Source organism: Dendrobates tinctorius, unplaced genomic scaffold, assembly GCF_039654945.1.
Source record: "Dendrobates tinctorius isolate UK_male_01 unplaced genomic scaffold, ASM3965494v1 ptg000159l, whole genome shotgun sequence".
NCBI lineage: Eukaryota > Metazoa > Chordata > Amphibia > Anura > Dendrobatidae > Dendrobates > Dendrobates tinctorius.
Window position 1 is genome coordinate 3,394,075 of NW_027361826.1, and position 22,142 is coordinate 3,416,216.

Sequence of the window (22,142 nt, forward strand, 5' to 3'; positions counted from 1 at the left end):
GAGCCTCCTCCATGTTTCACAGTAGGGACAGTGTTCTTTTCTTGATATGCTTCATTTTTCCATCTGTGAACATAGAAATGATGTGCCTTGCCAAAAAGTTCCATTTTTGTCTCATCTTTCCATAGGTCCTCCCAGAAGCTTTGTGGTTTGTCAGCATGTAGTTTGGCAAATTCCAGTCTGGCTTTTTTTTTCTTTTTTCCAACAATGGTATCCTCCTTGGTCGTCTCCCATGAAGTCCACTTTGGCTCATACAATGATGGATGGTGAGATCACTGATGTTCCTTGAGCTTCAAGTTCACCTTTAATCTGTTTAGAAGTTTTTCTGGGCTCTTTTGTTACCATTCGTATTATCCTTCTCTTTGATTTGTTATCAAGTTTCCTCCTGCGGCCACGTCCAGGGGGTTGGCTACAGTCCCATAGAGCTTAAATTTCTGAATAATATGTGCAACTGTAGTCACAGGAACATCAAGCTGCTTGGAGATGGTCTTATAACTTTTACCTTTAACATGTTTGTCTATCATTTTCTTTCTAATCTCCAGAGACAACTCTTTCCTTTGCTTCCTCTGGTCCATGTTGAGTGTGATACACACCATGTCACCAAACAGCACAGTGTGTATCTGTAGCCCTCTATACAGGCCCACTCACTGATTCCAAGATTGTAGACACATGTGATGCTGATTAGTGGACACACTGTGATTTATCATGTCCCTTTTGTCACATTATTTTCAGGGGTACCATCATTTCTGTCCTGGCCTATTTCATGAGTTTTATTTTTTTAATTTTTGTGGAAGCATGGTTTAAAAGCAATGTCTGACTTTCACCTGTTCATTTTCATATATTTTTGATTTATTATTAATAAGGAAAATCACCGCGCTATACTGAGATATAAAGGAATCTAGTTACCGGATACTCACTTAGTGGTGTGAGAAGGATCTCATTGTCAGAGATGTTTCGCGATGTCAGAGATTTTTCACGCTGTTTGGGAATCCGTTTATATAAAAAAGCTGCTGGATAAATAATATAGGATTAGGTTTGAATTAACCTGTGAATATAATTGCAAGCAACTAGGCTGGACTTTTAGCACTCACTTGAGTTTGCCTAGTCCAATTAAGGGTCCTGCTGTAAATATAACTGGTGCTGTAGTGGCCGGACTTGATGTGCATGCAATTAAATGTTCTGATTGTCAAAAGAAATATAGCAGGCACTGGCACAGAGCCTGTTTATCACCAGCCGCATCTGGGATTATCCGTACCTTTCCTTCTCCAAGTGGACAAGCGCCAGTATGTTAATTACAAATAATTTGATTATTACTTTTGTCAGATTCAAGTTATTTCTGTGACCATTCTTTTTCTGTCATTAAACGAGGGCTACCAACAATTTTGAAAACGTGTGTACATACAGTATTTTATGTATAAATTATATATAATTATCCAATAAATTATATTACAATACTATATTGAATACTAATACATATCATATACAGTATATTTATATACCACATAGATAGATTCAGTGATTCTAAAAAATGTAACGGGGTAGATCAACAACTTCTGAACACCAAGGCAAGTGTGAAAGTCTTTGGATATGCTTACACATTGCCGATTTTTTAAATAAGTTTCTGTTCGTCTTCTATTTATTTTAATGAGATTAGCAGAATTGAATTGGGATGCTTCAGAAACAAACCGATTTAAACAAAAGGGTCTAATATTCAGTGGTGGAAATTGATGAGTCATCTCTAATATTTTTTGCATGTTTTCTCTGTGAATTTGTCTCTAAATATGAATGTGTCGGCACTGAAAACAAATGTAATGGTGAATGTATTTTTCTTAGGATCAGTGCTGGTATAGAGTTTGCACTTCCCACAGGAGAAACAGCTGCTGACACTTATCCTACGTGGTTGAAATTCCACATCGGAATCAATCGCTATGAATTATACCCCAGACAGGACCCATTGGTTCCCATCCTGCTTAAAGAAATGTCTAATCAGCGTATTCTTAATTCAGGTAAAATTTTTGACAAAGTTCTTTACTGCAAAATAAAAAAATAACTTGATTTAGATTTGGCTACTTATGCCACAATTTGATAAAGTGCAGAAATCAGACATTGTGTAAAAAGACGATAAATGTTAAGAGAAGCCATGTTTACCACAGAGGCAGTTTATGTGGCTGCTTTAAATCCTATGTAGTGAGGAGGAAGACAGGCTTTCCTCATATGGTGCAATATCTGAACGGAACTGTCACTCCCCATACTCTGCAAAACAAGCACCAAGAGTAGACATTCACTAACAGTGCCGCCCATGCAAAATTTCACCTGAGCCCCACTTCCATGTTGGTCAGATATATGAGCCCTTGTATATGGGCACTTGTAGCTGTAGGAGGAGAGGCCTCCGCCGAGTACCCGGGCCGGAACCGAGGGGACAATCTTCCAGGTTCCTGGGGTATCTGTTTCCAGTGAGCAGAGCTAGGGGATGGACTGCTGAGACTGACAGGGCAGTTGGGGGAGGAGTCCAGAGAAGAGGGACGGAGAGGGCCAGACTGTGTGAGTCAGCAGAACGAGGGAGAAGGAGGTGGAGACTTGGGGAGGGCCAGAGAGTGAGAGCCATTAGCAGCTTCCAGAGAGGAGGACAGCGACAGGAGGGAGACTCTTGGTGCACCGCAGGGAGACGGCACCGAGCTTACCGACAAAAGAAGACTGCTGCCTCACTCCAGCTCTCGGCTGCGGCCTACTCGCAGCTGTCCGTGGCCGACGCCGCCTCACTCCAGCTCGCGGCTGCGGCCTCCTCGCTGCTGCCCGCAGCCACCGCCGCTTCACTCCTGACCACGGTGGTGACTCCTCCTTTGCCGCCCGCAGCTGCCACCGCCACACTCCAGTCTGTAGTAGAGACTGGGCCTGTGGCCGCTGCGGATCCTCCAGTGCGGCCTCAGACTGCGCCTGTGGCCTATCAACCGCCACTTATCACCGCCGCTGCCAGTCCCTGTCAGGGAGTTGCGGCCTCCACTCTCCCACTCCCAGGCGGTATGCCGCTGCCTCCGCTGGGGGACATCCCGCCAAAGAACTCTCCGCAGGCCTGTTGTGCCCCTACTCCTCCTGGGCGTCGGAACACCCGAAGACTACGCCAGATCTTCAGCGGCTGTTCCCAGTGGCTGCGACACAGACACACCGTGGAACAGAACGCTGAGGGACGTCAGGACGGATAAGTGATACATAGTGACTAAGGACCCGTAGTCGGCCATTCCGCGGCCATATAGTGACCGGTCTTTGCCGGATTAGTTGTGTTCTCCCAATCCTTGCTAATGTGTATTGGCTCCCTGCGAGGACAACTACTGTTATTCTGTTGGTTGCGTATCAATAACCCTAACGGCATTTATCTATAAAAGTTAACGTTTAAAGTCATTTCTGTCTCGCATCTTGTCACTGCATCCTGCGTACCTGCTATTACTACATTTGGCGTAGTCGGCAGGATGCAGTCTCCAAGTGCGGACAGTGGCACCTCAGGCCAGAGCGGGGCTATAGACACAGCAAGCAACCAGGGACCCCGGTCCAGCATTTCTCTGGGGGCTATGCTAAACAACCTGTCCAGGTTCTCATGCTCCAACACCATGCTGTGGAGCTGGGCAGAGCGAATGCGAGGCCTCTTCCGAATGCATCAGATGACCCCTGACCTGAAAGCCGAGGTAGCTCTCATGACATTAGAAGGGGAGGCCCGGGATTCAGCAATGTTGAGGCCCCTCGGACACCGCAACACCTTTGCTAGGGTCTTGCGGATACTGGAAGAGACCCATGGGGATCCGACAGATGTGGGAGAGTTGAGAACCCGGTTGTTCAGTCGAATGCAGGGAGAGGGGGAGACTATCACCCAGTAGATGAATGTCCTCCAAGAGTTATACACGGCCATCGAATGGAAGGACGGCGTAGGGGTAGTGTTATGAATGAGTCACCGTAGGAGGCAAAAACAGAAATACTAGCTAAGTCCAGAAAACCAGAGAAGTTGGCAGCTATCGGACTACAGACCCCTGAACCTATCAACAACAACTAGCAGTAGCCGTGGGGGGTTCCTACGGTGCCCTAGACCCCTCGATCACAGCCGGAGAACTACATAGGCCTAAAGACAGAAAGGGAAATCTAAACTGCCCCAGAGCAGACCCCAAAGCAATAGGCAGCCCCCAACATATAATGACGGTGAAGCAAGATGAAAAAACACTCACACAGATAGAAAGATAGGCTGAGCAAAAGATGGGGCCCAAGCTAACTACATAGGACAGGATAGAAAAGCTGCTGTCTGTAATCAGCCAAAACCCTATCAAAACAAGAGCCAACAGCTGATAGGGAAAAAAGCCCTGAAGACGCTAGGCTTCAAAAAAACTATATCAGCACTCAGGTATCTTCTGAAGACTGAGCAAAAAGGAATTCAGCACACCCCAGCAGGGAATGGCAGAAATCCAGAAAAACAAGGAAAAACAAAACCAAAACACAAATGCAAAAGGCAGAGCAGAAAACTTAGCTTTTGAGGAGCAGGAATCAGACTGGTCTCCTAGAATCCCTCAGAGAGATCACCAGCAAGGCAGAAGGGCGTTGGCTGCCTTATATCCAGTCAGCAATTCCTGTCACCCAGTCATCATCATCCTGCCCAGATGCTTGGTAATCAGCCTCACTACCTTCCTTCACCAGAAGAGGGAGTTCATCAGACCTCAATGGTGAAGGGGATAATGAACTCACAACAGTACCTCCCCCTTGAGGAGGGGTCACCGAACCCTCATCCATGCCACCAGGGCGATCAGGGTGAGCCCGATGAAAGGCACGCACCAATCTTTTGGCATGAATATCAGAAGCAGAGACCCAGGAATTATCCTCCTGACCATAACCCTTCCACTTAACCAAATACTGGAGTCTCCGTCTAGCCAGACGGGAATCCAGTATCTTCTCTACCTCATATTCCATGTTACCTTCAACCAATACAGGGTCCGGAGGTGCCACCCCAGGAACTACTGGTTCAACAAACCTCTTCAACAAGGACTTATGAAACACATTATGGATTTTAAATGTGACTGGAAGAGCCAAACGAAAAGAGACCGGATTAATAATCTCCAAAATCTTGTAAGGTCCAATAAATCTAGGCTTAAACTTAGGAGAAGCCACCTTCATAGCAATATTTTTTGATGATAACCAAACCATATCACCAACCTTAAACTGGGGACCAATGGTCCTATGTCGGTTGGAAAACCGCTGGGCCTTTTCCTGGGAGAGAGATAACTTATCCACCACTTGGTCCCAGATCTGGTGCATTCTCTCCACCACAGTGTCAACACCTGGGCAGGCAGAAGGCTCCACCTGCCCTGAAGAAAATCGAGGATGAAACCCAAAGTTACAAAAAAAAGGTGACATCAAAGTGGCAGAACTAGCTCTATTATTTAAAGCAAATTCGGCCAAGGGCAAAAATGAAACCCAATCTTCCTGATCAGCGGAAATAAAACATCTCAAATACGACTCCAAGGTCTGGTTTGTTCTCTCCGTCTGCCCATTGGTCTGAGGGTGAAAAGCAGAGGAGAAGGACAACTGAATTCCCAGCTTGGAACAGAAAGTCCTCCAAAATCTAGATACAAACTGAACTCCTCTGTCAGATACAATGTTCTCAAGAATCCCGTGCAAGTGAACCACCTGTTGCAAAAACAGGGGCACCAACTCAGAGGAAGATGGCAACTTAGGGAGTGGTACAAGATGAGCCATCTTAGAGAACCTATCACAAATCACCCAAGTAACAGTCATTCTCTGAGAGACAGGCATATCAGAGATGAAATCCATTGAAATATGGGTCCATGGCCTCCTGGGGACCGGCAAAGGCATCAACAACCCACTAGAGCGAGAACAAGGTTTAGACCGGGAGCAAGTCCCACAGGACTGCACAAAATTCCTGACATCACGAGACAAGGCGGGCCACCAAAAAGACCGACTCACCAGATCTCTAGTACCAAAAATACCTGGATGACCAGCCAATGCAGAGCAATGAACTTCAGACATCCCTCTCTTCTTCCACTGGTCAGGAACATACAACTTCCCACTGGGACAACGCTCAGGTTTGTCCTCCTGGAACTCTTCCAGAGCACGTCTCAAATCGGGCGAGATGGCAGAAAGAACTACCCCTTCGCCTAAGATGGTAGCAGGCTTGGTCACCACAGGAGAATCAGCAAAGAAGCTCCTAGAGAGAGCGTCAGCCTTGACATTCTTAGTGCCAGGAAGAAAAGAGACCACAAAATCAAAACGTGTAAAAAACAAGGCCCACCTAGCCTGTCTAGAGTTCAAGCGTTTGGCCGACTCCAGTTAAATCAAATTCTTGTGGTCAGTGAGGACCACAACTTGATGTTTAGCTCCCTCCAACCAATGTCTCCACTCCTCAAATGCCCATTTCATGGCTAACAGTTCCCGATTCCCCACATCATAGTTACGTTCAGATGGAGTGAACTTTCGGGAAAAGAAAGCACAGGGATTCATTTTAGATGTTACAGGATCCTTTTGGGACAAAACAGCTCCTGCACCAATCTCAGAAGCATCCACCTCTACCTGGAACGGGAGTGAGACATCAGGTTGCCGCAAAACCGGGGCAGAAGTGAATCTTTGCTTCAGCTCCTGAAAGGAAGAAACAGCCTCCGGAGACCAATTCAACACATCAGCGCCCTTCTTAGTCAGATCAGTCAATGGCTTGGCAATACTAGAAAATTTTGCTATAAATTTCCGCTAAAAATTGGCAAAACCCAAAAACTTCTGGAGGGCCTTCAAAGAAGTGGGCTGAACCCAATCATAAATGGCCTGTACCTTGGCCGGGTCCATTTCAATAGTTGACGGAGACAAAATAAATCCCAAAAAAGAAATCCTCTGTACCCCAAAAAGGCACTTCGATCCTTTGACATACAGGGAATTCTCCCTCAAGATCCGGAACACCGTCCGAACATGTTCCACATGAGAATCCCAATCCTTGGAGAAGATCAAAATATCATCCAGATAATCAAAAATTTATCCACAAAGTCTCGGAAAATATCGTTCATGAAGCACTGGAAGACAGAAGGGGCATTAGTGAGACCAAAAGGCATCACCAGGTACTCAAAATGTCCCTCTGGAGTATTAAACGCCGTCTTCCATTCATCCCCATGCTTAATGCGGATAAGATTATACGCCCCCCTGAGGTCAAGCTTGGTAAACCAGCAAGCACCTTTAACTCTGGAGAATAGATCCGAAATCAGGGGTAACGGATACTGATATTTAATAGTATTTTTGTTGAGGGCACGATAATCAATACAAGGCCTTAATGAACCATCCTTTTTGGCCACGAAAAAAAACCCAGCACCTAAGGGTGAAGAGGATGGTCTAATATGACCCTTCTCCAACGCCTCCTTAATATAGGATCGCATAGCCTCGTGCTCGGGTACAGATAAATTGAAGAGCCGACCCTTGGGAAATTTACACCCCGGGCTCAGTTCAATTGCACAGTCATAACTCCTATGAGGAGGCAAAGACGCAGACTCATTCTCACTAAATTGTTGAGAGTTCATTTTCCCCTTCACCATTGAGGTCTGATGAACTCCCTCTTCTGGTGAAGGAAGTTAGTGAGGCTGATTACAAAGCACCTGAGCAGAATGATGATGATGACTGGGTGACTGGGATTGCTGACTGGATATAAGGCAGCCGACGCCCTTCTGCCTTGTGGGTGATTACTCTGAGGGATTCTAGGAGACCAGTCTGATTCCTGCTCCTCAAAAGCTAAGTTTTCTGCTCTACTTTTTGCATTTGTGTTTTGGTTTTGTTTTGCCTTGTTTTTCTGGATTTCTGCCTTTCCCTGCTGGGTGAGCTGAATTCTCTCCGCAGGCCTGTTGTGCCCCTACTCCTCCTTGGTGTCGGAATGCCCGAAGACTACGCCAGATCTTCAGCAGCTGGGCCCAGTGGCTGCGACGCAGACACACCGTGGAACAGAACGCCGAGGGACGTCAGGACGGATAAGTGATACATAGTGACTAAGGACCCGTAGTCGGCCATTCCGCGGCCATATAGTGACCAGTCTTTGCCGGATTAGTTGTGTTCTCCCAATCCTTGCTTATGTGTATTGGCTCACTGCGAGGACAACTACTGTTATTCTGTTGGTTGCATAACAATAGCCCTAACGGCATTTATCTATAAAAGTTAACGTTTAAAGTCATTTCTGTCTTGTGTTTTGTCACTGCATCCTGCGTACCTGCTATTACCACATAGCATTCTAGATCCTATGGAGTGTACGGCTTATTGTGGTCATATGGACAGATACTCCAGTCTCTGCTTGGGAACGCTGCAGCTCCTTCAGGTTTACCTTTGGTCTCTGTGCTGCCTCTCTGGTTAATGCCCTCCTTGCTGGGGCTGAGAGTTTTGGTGGGTGTCCCTCTCCTGGCAGGTTTGTTGTGGTGCCATGTTGTTCCCATTTGATGCATTTGATGGTGCTCTGGGGGATCATCAGAGATTGGGATATTTTTTATAACCTAACCCCCGACTTATACTTTTCAAAAACTTTGTCCCTGACTTGTTTGGAGATCTCCTTGGTCTTCATGGTGTGGTTTGGTTAGTGGTGCCTCTTGTTAATGGTGTTTGGTTAGTGGTGCCTCTTGTTAATGGTGTTTGGTTAGTGGCGCCTCTTGTTAATGGTGTTGCAGTCTCTGTGGCCTGTCAGAAAAGGTAAAGTTTATATACTGACAGTCATGTGACACTTAGATTGCACACAGGGGGACATCCTGTCACTAAGCATGTGATTTATGAAGGGAATTGCTTGCACCACAAATTTTTAGGAGCTTCATAATAAAGGGGTGAATATATATGCATATGTCAATCTATTCTATTATTTCTAAACACTGTTTTTCGGTGATTACTTTGTATCTCCGTTCATACTGCACCCACATACACAAATGATACACCATTTAAAAGGTAAACTTACTCCCTTCAGCAAGAAAATAGCCACACATCCACGATTCTATGGGCCCAGTCGCACACAGCGAGAACGCTGATTCTGTGACGCATCAGCGATCTCTCCAGTGATCTCGCTGTGTGTGATCTCCATCAGCGAACAGCCCCTCCGCCGGGTATCGCTGATTGTGCAGGTGTAGGGTCAGTGGGCCGGGCTGGGGGGTGGTACCTCTGGATACCGCACAGAGACGTACAGACACAAGCTGGAGGCAAGATTTCGGGTGCAACAGGTCCAAGTTTATTTCCCGCCGTCCGACTGATGGCCCTCACAATACACCGCCAATTCTCTTAACGGCCCTCCGTGTCCAGGCCCCGTTACACCCACACCGTACTTATCACCAGGGACGTAAATACATGTACCGTCCCTTTCTGCTTAACGATGTTCCTGTCAGCTCGGTCACTGTGGCCGCCTTAGGCCCGTACATCAACAGTAATTTTTCTGGTCAGGTATCATCTTCAACTCGGTATGTGTTTCCCCGGGGCCTCGTCTGTACTGCAGTACTTCGTGTCAGGACCACCCCCCTGACTTCCTTTCTCCTCAGTCCCCCTTGTTGGGTTTTCCTCACTGTGTGGCAACTGTCACAGTCTCCTCGTCACTTGAGCTCCCCCTGGGGACTGGAAGTTTCTGGAACCCTCCTGTCAAATTTATAACTTTCCCGGTTCCCTATAGCTCCGCCCCCATGACCAACGGTTTCTTAGCCCTAAGCTGATGTCAAGTCCTATGCTCACACTCCTCCCTGCCCTCTAATGTCAGTTCAAGGTACTGCACGTCACCTACACTTTCCTAGCTGTTTTCCCTTTTTAAATCTGACCAGTCTGTCCGTCCGTCAGGTCACTTTCCCTACACAGGATCGTCCTGGGCCATATTTTGATCGTTGGTCTCCCGCTGGCCAGCACGCATCGCTGGTGTGGCAGCGGAAGACCAACAATCAGCGACGCTGCACGCTGGTATCTAGGGTAAACAGCGGGTAACTAAGAGCCGTGCGGCTCTTGGATACCCGCTGTTTACCCTAGATACTAGCTTGCTCGCTGGTCCTGATCCCTGGTGAGTCTGTCTATGTCCCAGCGATCCCATCCATGTTGGATCAATGGTGGGATCACTGGGACATCGTTGTGTGTAACGGGGCCTTATCACTAAATACAGTTTAAACATTCATTTTCATAAACCTGCAGAAAGACTTAATGACATGCAGGTGGCACCTCAACTGGAAGACATTTTTTGGAAGACTTATCAAACTAATTTATTGTATTACCAATCTACATATATAAATACCTGTCTGTGTTCATCATCTCACGAAATATATTTACATTTGACCAGCTTGCTTTTTCTGAAATTGCCTGCGCCCCCAAAGACCAATGTGCGAAAATTTTGCACAGGCCAAGCTAGTTTTTAGTTATTTGATCGCATAAATTAATCCAAGTCTATATTTTTCTCATTTCACTTCACCAACTTACACTATTTAGTGCTGATGCATCACACACAAATCGGATAACAAAAATATTTAAACACAGGTTGTAATGTAACAAAATAAGTAATAAGCCAGGGGTGAATATTTTTTGCAAGCAACTGTATATAAAGTCATATTGGCTACCTCTATGGTACATTTTTGACTGATATTCTTTATGGATGTGCTTTGCGTTTATATACACACGTGGTCATAATTGTTGGTACCCCTCGTTTAATGACAGAAAAATCCACAATGGTCACAGAAATAACTTGAATCTGACAAAAGTAATAATGAATCAAAAATCTATGATAATAATGAACAAATGAAAGTCAGACATTGCTTTTCAAACATGCTTCCACAGAATTTAAAAAATAAAACTCATGAAATAGGCCTGAACAGAAATGAATGATAGTACCCTTAACTTAATATTTTGTTGCACAACCTTTTGAGGCAATCACTTTGGCAATCAAACAATTCCTCTAACTGTCAATGAGACTTCTACACCTTTTGACAGGTATTTTGGCCCACTCCTCAAGACCAAACTACTCCAGTTGTCTCGTGTTTGAAGGTTGCCTTTTCCAGACGGCATGTTTCAGCTCTTTCCAAAGATGCGCAATAGAATTTAGGTCAGGGCTCATAAAAGGTGTGAGGGACAATGTAGAATTCATTTTGGATTATATGACATCTCCGTCCACTCCCGGAATGTGCCCCCACCCTTGCGTTCCCCCCAGGCCATAAAAGGCAATGCATTGTTTTTCTTTGATTAACTCCAAGGAACAAGCTATTTAAAGCTCCAGCAACTAGCACTTAGCACCAAGAGGGAGGTAGCCCAGCCCAGGGGTGGCAGCAGAATGTGGGAGGGAACAGCCTAGGAGATATAAGGCAGACCCTCATTTTGGACTTAGTTTTCTAATGGTAGGAAGATACGTTAGCATGTTGCAGCCAGGAAAGCCTGTAACTAAGATTTGGACCTGTGATCCATCAGCGCCTCCCTATGGTCAAATGCTACATAACACGATAATTGCAACCTATCTATACCCTATCCTTGTACTTCACTTCTGTCTGTATACCTGTATATTGTTCTTGTAAATATATACCTGTATATTTCTAGTGTGCCTTTTTCGGTGATTAAATATAAAATTAATCTTGGGCTGCTCTTTTATCTAAGTTCATGAATCCCCCATGTCCGCACACTGGGTTGATCAATTGTATGCTACCCGGGTTGGATTCTGACCGGATATAAGCCTGTTGTGCGACAGGGCTTATATCAAACAAGGAACTGGTGGCAGAATACTGTATTGTTTTAGTGAGGAACTCTGGCAGTGATGGCCGGGAGGTTTAAATATATATCCCCAGCCTGGACTGGTGATATCTATCCCCCCTCACTGGGAGCGCCTCACTAACTCGTACCTATAAGGAAACCCTTTCCGGCGACAATTTGCCCTCGGTGCAGTTCCCTGACTGACCTGGAGCAAGTGGTGGTGCCAGAGAGCTGATCCCTGCTGGTGCTTCTTTCCCCTCCCCCCGAGGTGAGCGAAGTCAATGACCCCCCTTCCCCTGTGAAATCCCTCACAGAAGGCCACTTCAGAATAGTCCAAAGTTTTTCTCTTAGCCATTCTTGGGTGTTTTTAGCTGTGTGTTTTGGGTCATTATCCTGTTGAAAGACCCATGACCTGCAACTGAGACCTAGCTTTCTGACACTGGGCAGAACATTTTTCTCTAGAATCCCTTGATAGTCTTGAGATTTCATTGTACCCTACACAGATTCTAGACACCCTGTGTAAGATGCACCAAAGCAGCCCCAGAACATAATAGAGCCTCCTCCATGTTTCACTGTAGGGACAGTGTTATTTTTGTCTCATCTGTCCATAAGACATTCTCCCAGAAGCTTTGTGGCTTGTCAACATGTAGTTTGACAAATTCCAGTCTGGCTTTTTTGATTTTTTTCAACAATGGTGTCCTCCTTGGTTGTCTCCCATGAAGTCCACTTTGGCTCATACAACGACAGATGGTGCGATCTGACACTGATGTTCCTTGAGCTTGAAGTTCACCTTTAATCTGTTTAGAAGTTTTTTCTGGGCTCTTTGCTACCATTCGCATTATCCTGCTCTTTGATTTGTCATCAGTTTTCCTCCTGCGGCCACGTTCAGGGAGGTTGGTTACAGTCCCATGGAGCTTAAAATTCTGATTAATTTCAAGCTGCTTGGAGATGGTCTTATAAGTTTTACCTTTAACATGTTTGTCTATAATTTTCTTTCTAATCTCCTGAGACAACGCTTTCCTTCGCTTCCTCTGGTCCATGTTGTTAAAAAATCTTTCCAAGCTTTTATGACTACTATTGCTATTTTTTGTAGTTCAGAAACCTGGAGGAACACAACTTAAACTTCTGATGACTTTCCCAAATTACGGGAATGCTCTGTTCAAACCCATGAAGTGAGTATTAATCAAAGAGACCTCATAGTAATTTGATGATTATATGAAGATTTTTATTAAGAGTTGTCCTATCTTTACACTGTCGAGTGAAGAAGCCTAATAGAGAAATTTTTGAAATCCACAAGATCCATCCTAAGTTCCTCTGCTTAAGGCTGGTTTTACACTTACTGTATCTTTGTTGGTCGATTTTGCGGCCCCAAAAGCTATCTATGGGGCCGCAAAATCGGCCTACAAAAATTCAATGGTGCGCCATGTGCTGTATGGCCGCAAGGACCTTGCTCGATATTTTTCACGGCTCACGGACACGGCCTCCATTTAAATCAATGGGGCCGCAAAAGCAAACAGAAGTTTGTTTTTGCGGAGCGCCGTCACTTCCGATTTTGCGGAACGCGTTTCTTTTCTCAAATACTATTGCCATAGTAAAATGGTGATCCACAAACAATTTTTGCGGCCCGTTATTGCGGTACAACACAAAAAATGCGGCGATACGGGCCGCAATAACGGACCGCAAAAAATGCGGTAAGTGTAAAACCAGCCTTAGTTGCAGCAGCAAAGTTTCTAAAACTTTGCATAGGAGCCATTTATTTCTGCTTTCTATACGGATTTACATGCCCTACATATTAAGTTTAATTTTACTTTTATTTTGCAGACAGGATCGTGACCAAGAGACTCCCCCAGATTTCTTTTACTTCTCAGATTTTGAGAGGCACAATGCAGAAATAGCAGCGTTCCACTTGGACAGGTAAACATCAGACCAGAGAAATAATATATAATACTATGATATAATGTGATCTCATTACAGCAGTAGCAGCTCAGTAGAATACTCAGCAATGCTGGATTAGTGCAAAGAGCAAGATCTCTCTTACAGCAAAAGCGGACATGGAGGGTGGCGGGATGCAATGCTTCATACCAGGCAGGATCCCACAACTTGGAAATTCAAACTTTACTTTGGTAGAAAATTGGGTTCTTTTGAATGATGGGAGTGGGGATTTGGAGAACTTTTGACCCTAAGTTATATTTAATAAAATCACAAATCTGGGGTTGCCACCTATTTATTGAATAAAAATGGCAGCCACTTGTTGGTGATAGATTCTATTTAAAAATGTAACGTAGTTCCAGTGGTGTACTGCTAATAGCGCCAGACCAAGCAGCCACTATGGGACATAAGATTCGGGGGAAGTGGGCGCTGTCCCAGGTCCGGCACTAACCCCCTTCTCGACTTCATACTTTCAACTGTATCTGTTTCCTGGAAGCTGATACAGTAGAAAGCAATGATGGAACAGGGAGCCATTAGCTCCCTCCTCTATTATTCTCCCTGTGCGTCTGACGTGTTAGCATAGTGGGCACGATGCCATCACTACAACTCACCCGCTGTGCTGAGATGTGTAGAGCTTCAGACCACATGCTGGATGACATGAAATGGGTATTTTAGTGTGTGGGAACACTAAGGGTGAAGCCCTGAGTGAACACTAAGGGTGGAGCAAAATTACTTTGGAAGAGCTGCAAAATTTTGAGATATGCTCTCCTGTGACCGCACTGAATTGATTTTTTGCATGGCAGGGGTGAGGTGGAGCCCAATTAGGACATCTGCTACGGGACCCCATGATTTCTATGTACGAACATGATTGTTCTTGAGAATTCTTGTCAAAGGCATTTATATTGAACTAGATGGAGGCCCGATGCTACCGCATCGGGAGGGCAGTAATGTCATGATGGGGGCAGGCTTTGCAGCGTTGAGAATCTCTCCCCCCATGTACTCACCCACCTATCCACTCTTTCTTTCCCCATGTGCTGACTTCTCCCGTCTGTGCTCTCTTCTTTGACCTGTCTACCCCATATGCTATCCCCTTTGTCTGCTGTCTCTCTCCTTCCTGTTCTGTGTTCTCCCCTCATGTCCTGTCCCGTTTGAGCTGTCTCCCCCCTGTGCTCTGTCTCTCTCACCCCTGTGTCTGACCGTGAACAGAGCATACCACAGCTCTTGGGCAGGGGAGGAAGCTAAAGAGAATACTGACATTACAGCAGGAGATCGCAGAGGATACATTTTGTGAGGTAAAATATTGTTTAAAAACAGTCAGTGAAATATTTGACCTCACAAAACGAATCCTCTGTGATCCCCTGCTGCAATGTCAGTATTGTTTTTTGCTTCCTCCCCTGCCCAGGAGATGTGATATGCTCCATACACGGTTAGACACAGACAATTTTTAAAATGAACTTTCGTTCGTGGGAAAACCCCTTTAGGGTACGTGCACACGCTGCGGAATCCGCTGCGGATTAATCCGCACGGATTTTGCAAAAACCGCAGATAATCCGCAGGTCCAAAGACCTGCGGATTATCTGCGGTTTTGCCTGCGGTTTGGTCCTGCGGATTCACTATCTCCACAATGGTGGAGATAGGAACCCGCAGCGGTTTCCGCAGAAAGAATTGACATGCAATTCTTTCTGCGGATTCAAAACCGCAGCAAATCCGTGCGGTTTTTTCCGCAGCGTTGGCACAGCGTTTTTTTTTTCCCATTCATTTGAATGGTACTGTACACCGCAGCTAAAACTGCTGCGGGTCCGCAGCGGCCAAAACCGCTGCGGAAACGCAGCGGAATCCGCAGCGTGTGCACGCAGCCTTAATGTGACCGGCTTCCTCTTCCTGTAGACACGTCATGCATCTGCCACCGGGATCAGCCGAATGATTCACTGCACCTGCACGGAATTCGCGCAGGCGCAGTTCAACGTTGTATCGCACACGAGGCTGTGTGTGTGTGAGTGTGGGATTGTGTGAGAGTGTGTGTGTGAGTTTGTGTGTGTGTGGTGCGTACGGCATACAGAGTGTGTGTGTGTGGTGTGACGGTGTTCCGCTGGTGGTACCGCGCAATAATTTGGTACCAGCAGCAGTTTCCATATTGAGACACCCATCACTTGGGTGTCCCAATATGGTGGTCAGTGAACTTCTTCCGCTTGGAATTCTGGGATACAGTGACATCTGGACAGAACAGGAAATGAAAACATTACAAGACAATTATATAAATAGATAGCCTTCAGATAGGAATCAAAAAACTCAAATCTGTTTGCTTTCTTATCCATGTATTTACGGTGACTATAACACAATAAATGTTTTTTTTCTACATTGGCCTGGATGTGCTTATACAGCTGATCTTTTTCATTAAAGGATCCTGGATTTTCGCCGAATTCCACCTGTTGTTGGGCGTTTAATAAATATCACAAAGGAAGTCAGAGACATCACCACTGACAAAAAGCTTTTCAAAACCTTTTACATTTCTCCAGGTAGGTTTGAAATTAACCAACATCGATATGTGAATATGTCGTACTCGCAGTTGTTTAATGACCTTTACTTTGGGTTTCTATGTACTCTGAAAACTTTCCTAAGAAAATTCACAGATACATGGGGACTGGAATTTTAATTGGTAAAGGTGCGTTATCGTTTCATAAGAACTAATTCTTTGTGTGTATTATTGTGTGTGTGTGTGTATGCGTATATATGTATATATATAATATATATATATATATATATATATATACATATACAGCTCTGGCAGAAATTAAGAGACCACTTCCAAATGTTCAGTTTGTCTGATTTTTCTCTTTATAGATATACTAGCTGAAGAGCCCGGCGCTGCGCGGGCATAGTAACTAACTGTGGTTAGTTATAGCAAATTATAATTATCCTCCATCCCATAGTCCCGTGCCTATATACCCATCATACATATCCACCATCCCATAGGCCCGTGCAGAGGCATATCTAGGCTTTCTGGTACCCGGGGCAAGAATTTGGTTCGGCCCCCCCCCCCCACACACCAAGTACATATGCGACTTGCACACTTAGCCATGTAACCACGAGCTGCTCTCCCTAATGCTCTCAATGTCCAGTAAAAAACTGAAACCAGGAAGAGAAGCTCGGTGTCAAGTATGAAAATCGCATATGAGTGAAGTGTCCGTGTGATGACTACTGGAACCTGCAGAGCTGAATCCTGACATTGCAGCTTCTGAATTCTCACAACGAATGCACTGCACACATTTAGGATTCTCCCTTGCCGATGTACAGTCATGTCAGCACAAGTATGTGATTTATATACTTCTGGCCACATTCCGACTAGACGTGCCCGGCATCACTCCGTTCATTTTCATTGAGTGAGGCCACAACACAAGTCTAGTCAGCATGTGACCGCATGTATGTAAATTACCGGCACGAGAGAATCCTGACAGCGTTCAGTGAGCACTGTAAGAATTCAGAAGTCTGCAGTCACATAGAATGTCTGCATACTCCGTACAAACCTGGACAACCCCTTTAATGTTCCTAACAAATAAAAACATGAGAATTAGTCAGTAGCACAAATAACATTTACATCCAAGTACCTTATAGATGATGTCGTCTCTGGAGTCGTTCTCCTTTTCTTCTTCTTGTCCAGGCCACATGATGAGTTTTCTCATCACCAGCCGTCTCTGCAGACTTCCATCTTCTCCGGTCTTCTGCAGCAAATCTCCACACGATGCCCTTAAAGATAGAAGTGTCATTATAATGCTCCTAAATGAAAATATCTGTAATATACAGTCACTTCACACTATTCCCCTCCCTCCTCTAACATCCCTCTGTTCAACATACTGTCTCATCATATATTTACCCCCTCATTCTCTATACTGTCTGCTCACACATACCCGACTCCCCATACTGTGTCCACATACATTAACCCGTTCGCTTCCCATACTGTCTGCACCCAACCCCCATACTGTTTCCTCATACATACTCTGTGTCCTCAAATCTCCCCACACACATTAAATCCCCCATCCCCACTCCAAATCTCCCCACACACATTAAATACCCCTCCATCCACACTCCAAATCCCTCACACACATTAAATAACCCCCATCCACACTCCAAATCCCTCACACACATTAAATAACCCCCTATCCCCACTCCAAATCACCCACACATTAAATAACCCCCATCCCCACTCCCAAATCCCCCACACACATTATGTACCCCCCACTCCAAATCCCCCACACATTAACCCCATCCCCACTCATTAACCCCCATCCCCACTCCAAATCCCGCACACATTAAATAACCCCCATCCCCACTCCCAAATCCCCCCACACATTATGTACCCCCACTCCAAATCCCCCCCACACATTATGTACCCCCACTCCAAATCCCCCCCATGCAATAACCCCCATCCCCACTCAATTCCATACCCACTCATTAACTCCCCGTCCCTACTCCCAAATCCCCCAACACATTATGTACCTCCCACTCCAAATCCCCCCGCACATTAACCCCCATCCCCACTCATTAACCCCCACACATTAATTCCATCCCCACTCATTAACCCTCCACACATTAATTCGATCCCCACTCAATAACCCCCATCCCCATTCATTAACCCCCATCTCCACTCATTAACCCCCATCCCCACTCATTAACCCCCCACTCAATAACCCCCACCCCCACTCATTAACCCGCCACACATTAACCCCCATCCCCACTCATTAACCCCCCACACATTAACCCCCCACACATTAACCCCTATCCCCACTCATTAACCCCACACACACTAACCCCCATCCCCACTCATTAACCCCACTACACATTAACCCCATCCCCACTCTTTAACCCCCCCAGACATTAACCCCATCCCCACTCATTAACCCCCCACTCAACCCCACTACACATTAACCCCATCCCCACTCTTTAACCCCCCACACATTAACCCCCATCCCCACTCATTAACCCCACTACACATTAATCCCATCCCCAGTCTTTAAGCCTCCACACATTAACCCCCATCCCCACTCATTAACCCCACTACACATTAACCCCATCCCCACTCTTTAACCCCCACACACATTAACCTCATCGCCACTCATTAACCACACTACACATTAACCCCATCCCCACTCATTAACCCCCCCACTCATTAACCCCCATCGCCACACATTAACACCACCTCGTCTCCCATCTTCGGTGGTTTCTTCAGCTCCACATTGGAGCACACTTACCACCAGCGCTGAGCGTTCGCTCTTGGCACAGGGGAGTGACGTCAGCAGTGTGATCACATGACATGTCACGCTGCTGACGTCGCTCTGGCCCAGCGGTCAGAGCTGCAATTGTACTCGCGTCTATACAGACGCCAGTACAATTGTTCCCTGGGAGCCGGCACGCACACCTTCTCTGCGTCAGCTGACAGCTGACACAGAGAACCGCTGACTCTCAGGCCGGGGGGGCGGCAGAACGCAGCTGCCAGGGAGGACACTGCGGACCGCTGCATTAGGCGGCCCGGACTGCGACCCCTGCCGGCTGCGCCAGGGGCAACTGCCCCGGCTGCCCCCCCTAGATGCGCCCCTGGGCCCGTGCCCATATACCCATCATACATATCCTCCATCCCATATGCGAGTGCCCATATACCCATCACACATCCTCCATCCCATAGTCCCATGCCCATATACCCATCACACATCCTCCATCCCATAGTCCCATGCCCATATACCCATCATACATATTCACCACCCCATAGTCGAGTGCCCATATACCCATCACACATCCTTCATCTCATAGTCCCATGCCCATATACCCATCATACATATCCTCCATCCCATAGTCCCGTGCCCATATACCCATCATACATATCCGCCATCCCATAGTCCCGTGCCCATATACCCGTCATACATATCCTCCATCCCATAGTCCAGTGCCCATATACCCATCACAAATCCTCCATCCAATAGTCCTGTGCCCATATACCCATCATATATATCCTCCATCCCATAGTCCAGTGCCCATATACCCATCACAAATCCTCCATCCCATAGTCCCGTGCCCATATACCCATCATACATATCCTCCATCCCATAGTCCAGTGCCCATATACCCATCACACATCCTCCATCCCATAGTCAACCATTATGACATTATAATGAGCGGCGGGGCTTGCAACCTATGATGACATCAGCATCGCCATGGCAACCATTATGACATCATAATGAGGGGCGGGGCTTGATTCACACACACTTTTTCCCCATTATGTAGATAGGGGCAAAATTGTTTGGTGGATTGGAACGCGCGGGGTTAAAATTTCGCCTCACAACATAGCCTAGGACACTCTCGGGGTCCAGACGTGTGACTGTGCCAAATTTTGTGGCTGTAGCTGCGACGGTGCGGATGCCAATCCCGGACATACACACATACATACATACACACATACATACACACACTTGAGCTTTATACATTAGATTTTTGAGTAAAATGTAAATTGTTTTTTAGTCTTTAAACTTCTGACAACATGTCTCCGAATTTCCAAGCAATAAATTTAGTGTTTTTTTTCTGAAAAGGAGAAATGGTCAAAATTAAAAAAAAACAAAAAAAAAAACAGTGCTTTCAGACCTCAAATAATGCAAAGAAAGCAAGTTCATAATCATTTAATCATTTAGAAACAACAATACTAATGTTTTAACTCAGGAAAAGTTCAGAAATCAATATTTTGTGGAATAACCTTCACAGCTTTCATGCGTCTTGGCATGCTTTCCACCAGCCTTTCACACTGCTTCTGGTGCAAAAATTTAAGCAGTTCTTCTTTGTTTGATGGTTTGTGACTATCCATCATCCTTTTGATTACATTCCAGAGGTTTTCAATGGGGTTCAGGTCTGGAGAATGGGCTGCCAATGACAGGGTATTGATGTGGTGGTCTCTTATTTTTTGCCAGAGCTGTAAACAACAGAATATACAGTAACTCCAAGTAAATCAAACTTCTGTGAAATCAAACGGTCCACTTAAGAAGCAACAGCTATATGTGCATTTGTCATCAGACAGGGTTTTGGGAAGGCCATATCTTGTGGTATAAGTTTTTTGAATTTTTTCTATGTTAGCTGAACGTTGGAGGACAGCCATTTTCAGGTCTCTCCAGAGACACTCAATTAGGTTTAGGTCAGGGCTTTGGCTGGGCCAGTCAAGAATGGTCTCAGAGTTGTTCTGAAGCTACTCCTTTGTTATTTTAGCTGTGTGCTTAGGGTCATTGTCTTGTTGGAAGGTGAACCTTCAGCCAAGTATGAGGTCCAGAGCTCTCTGGAAGAGGTTTCATCCAGGATATCTCATGTTTCACTTTTGGGATTGTATTGGGCAGGTGATGAGCAGTGCCTGGTTTTCTCCACACATATAATTTAGAATTATCACCAAAATGTTCTATCTTCGTCTCATCAGACCAGAGAATCTAATTTCTCATAGTCTGGGAGTCCTTCATGTGTTTTTTTTTTTTTAGCAAACTCTATGCGGGCTTTCATATGTCTTGCACTGAGAATAGGCTTCTGTCGGGCCACTCTGCCATAAAGGCCTGACTGTTGGAGGGCTGCAGTGATAGTAGACTTTGTGGAACTTTCTCCCTTCTCCCTACTGCATCTGTGGAGCTCAGCCACAGTGATCTTGGGGTTATTCTTTACCTCTCTCACCAAGGCTCTTCTATCACAATTGCTCAGTTTGGCTGGATGGTCAGGTCTAGGAAGACTTCTGGTGGTTCCAAACTTCTTCCATTTAAGGATTATGGAGGCCACTGTGCTCTTAGAAAACTTTAGTACTGCAGAAATTCTTTTGTAACCTTGGCCAGATGTGTGCCTTGCCACAATTCTGTCTCTGAGCTCTTTGGCCAGTTCCTTTGACCTCATGATTCTCATATGGTCTGACATGCACCGTGAGCTGTGATGTTTTATATAGACAGGTGTGTGCCTTTACAAATCATGTCCTATCAGTTTAACTAAACACAGCTGGACTCCAATGAAGGAGTAGAACCATCTCAAGCAGGATCACAAGGAAATGGACAGCATGTGACTTAAATATGAGTGTCTGAGCAAAGGCCCTGAATATTTATGACTATGTGATATTTCAGTTTTTCTTTTTTAATAAATTTGCAAACATTTCTACATTCCTGTGGGTTTTGCAGTCAAGATGGGGTGCAGAGTGTACACTAATGAGAAAAAGAATTAACTTTTTTGAATTTACCAAATGGCTGAAATGAAACAAAGAGCGAAAAATTTAAAGGAGTCTGAATACTTTCCGTACCCACTGTAACTTTTACAACATGACAGGTTCTATTTAACAACAATCTAAGGTCCAAAATCTATACTTATATATTATGAAATTACACATCACAGCGCATTGGACCTATATACAGTGAATCAAACAATGGCAACCCTTTGCTGATGCTATGTTATATCCAATACAATCAAGTATTATATACAGGGTAGAATGTAACAATAAAGAAGGTCAATATAACCTAGTAATTGTAATATTGGTAAAC

General features: G+C 45.4%; 1 protein-coding gene across 3 annotated transcripts in view; it reads left to right on the plus strand.

Moving 5' to 3' along the window:
- LOC141052268 (extracellular serine/threonine protein kinase FAM20C-like) overlaps window positions 1-22,142 on the plus strand; it is a 127,999-nt gene that overhangs the window by 25,655 nt on the left and 80,202 nt on the right. For all 3 annotated transcript variants that reach the window (XR_012220771.1, XM_073549449.1, XM_073549448.1), the window contains 4 exons: window positions 1,831-2,003; window positions 12,776-12,854; window positions 13,504-13,596; window positions 16,012-16,127. Coding sequence is in view for 2 of the 3 variants with exons in the window: in XM_073549449.1 (XP_073405550.1) it covers window positions 1,831-2,003; window positions 12,776-12,854; window positions 13,504-13,596; window positions 16,012-16,127 (461 nt within the window). In the remaining variant the exon portion in view is untranslated. The remainder of the gene's footprint in view (window positions 1-1,830; window positions 2,004-12,775; window positions 12,855-13,503; window positions 13,597-16,011; window positions 16,128-22,142) is intronic.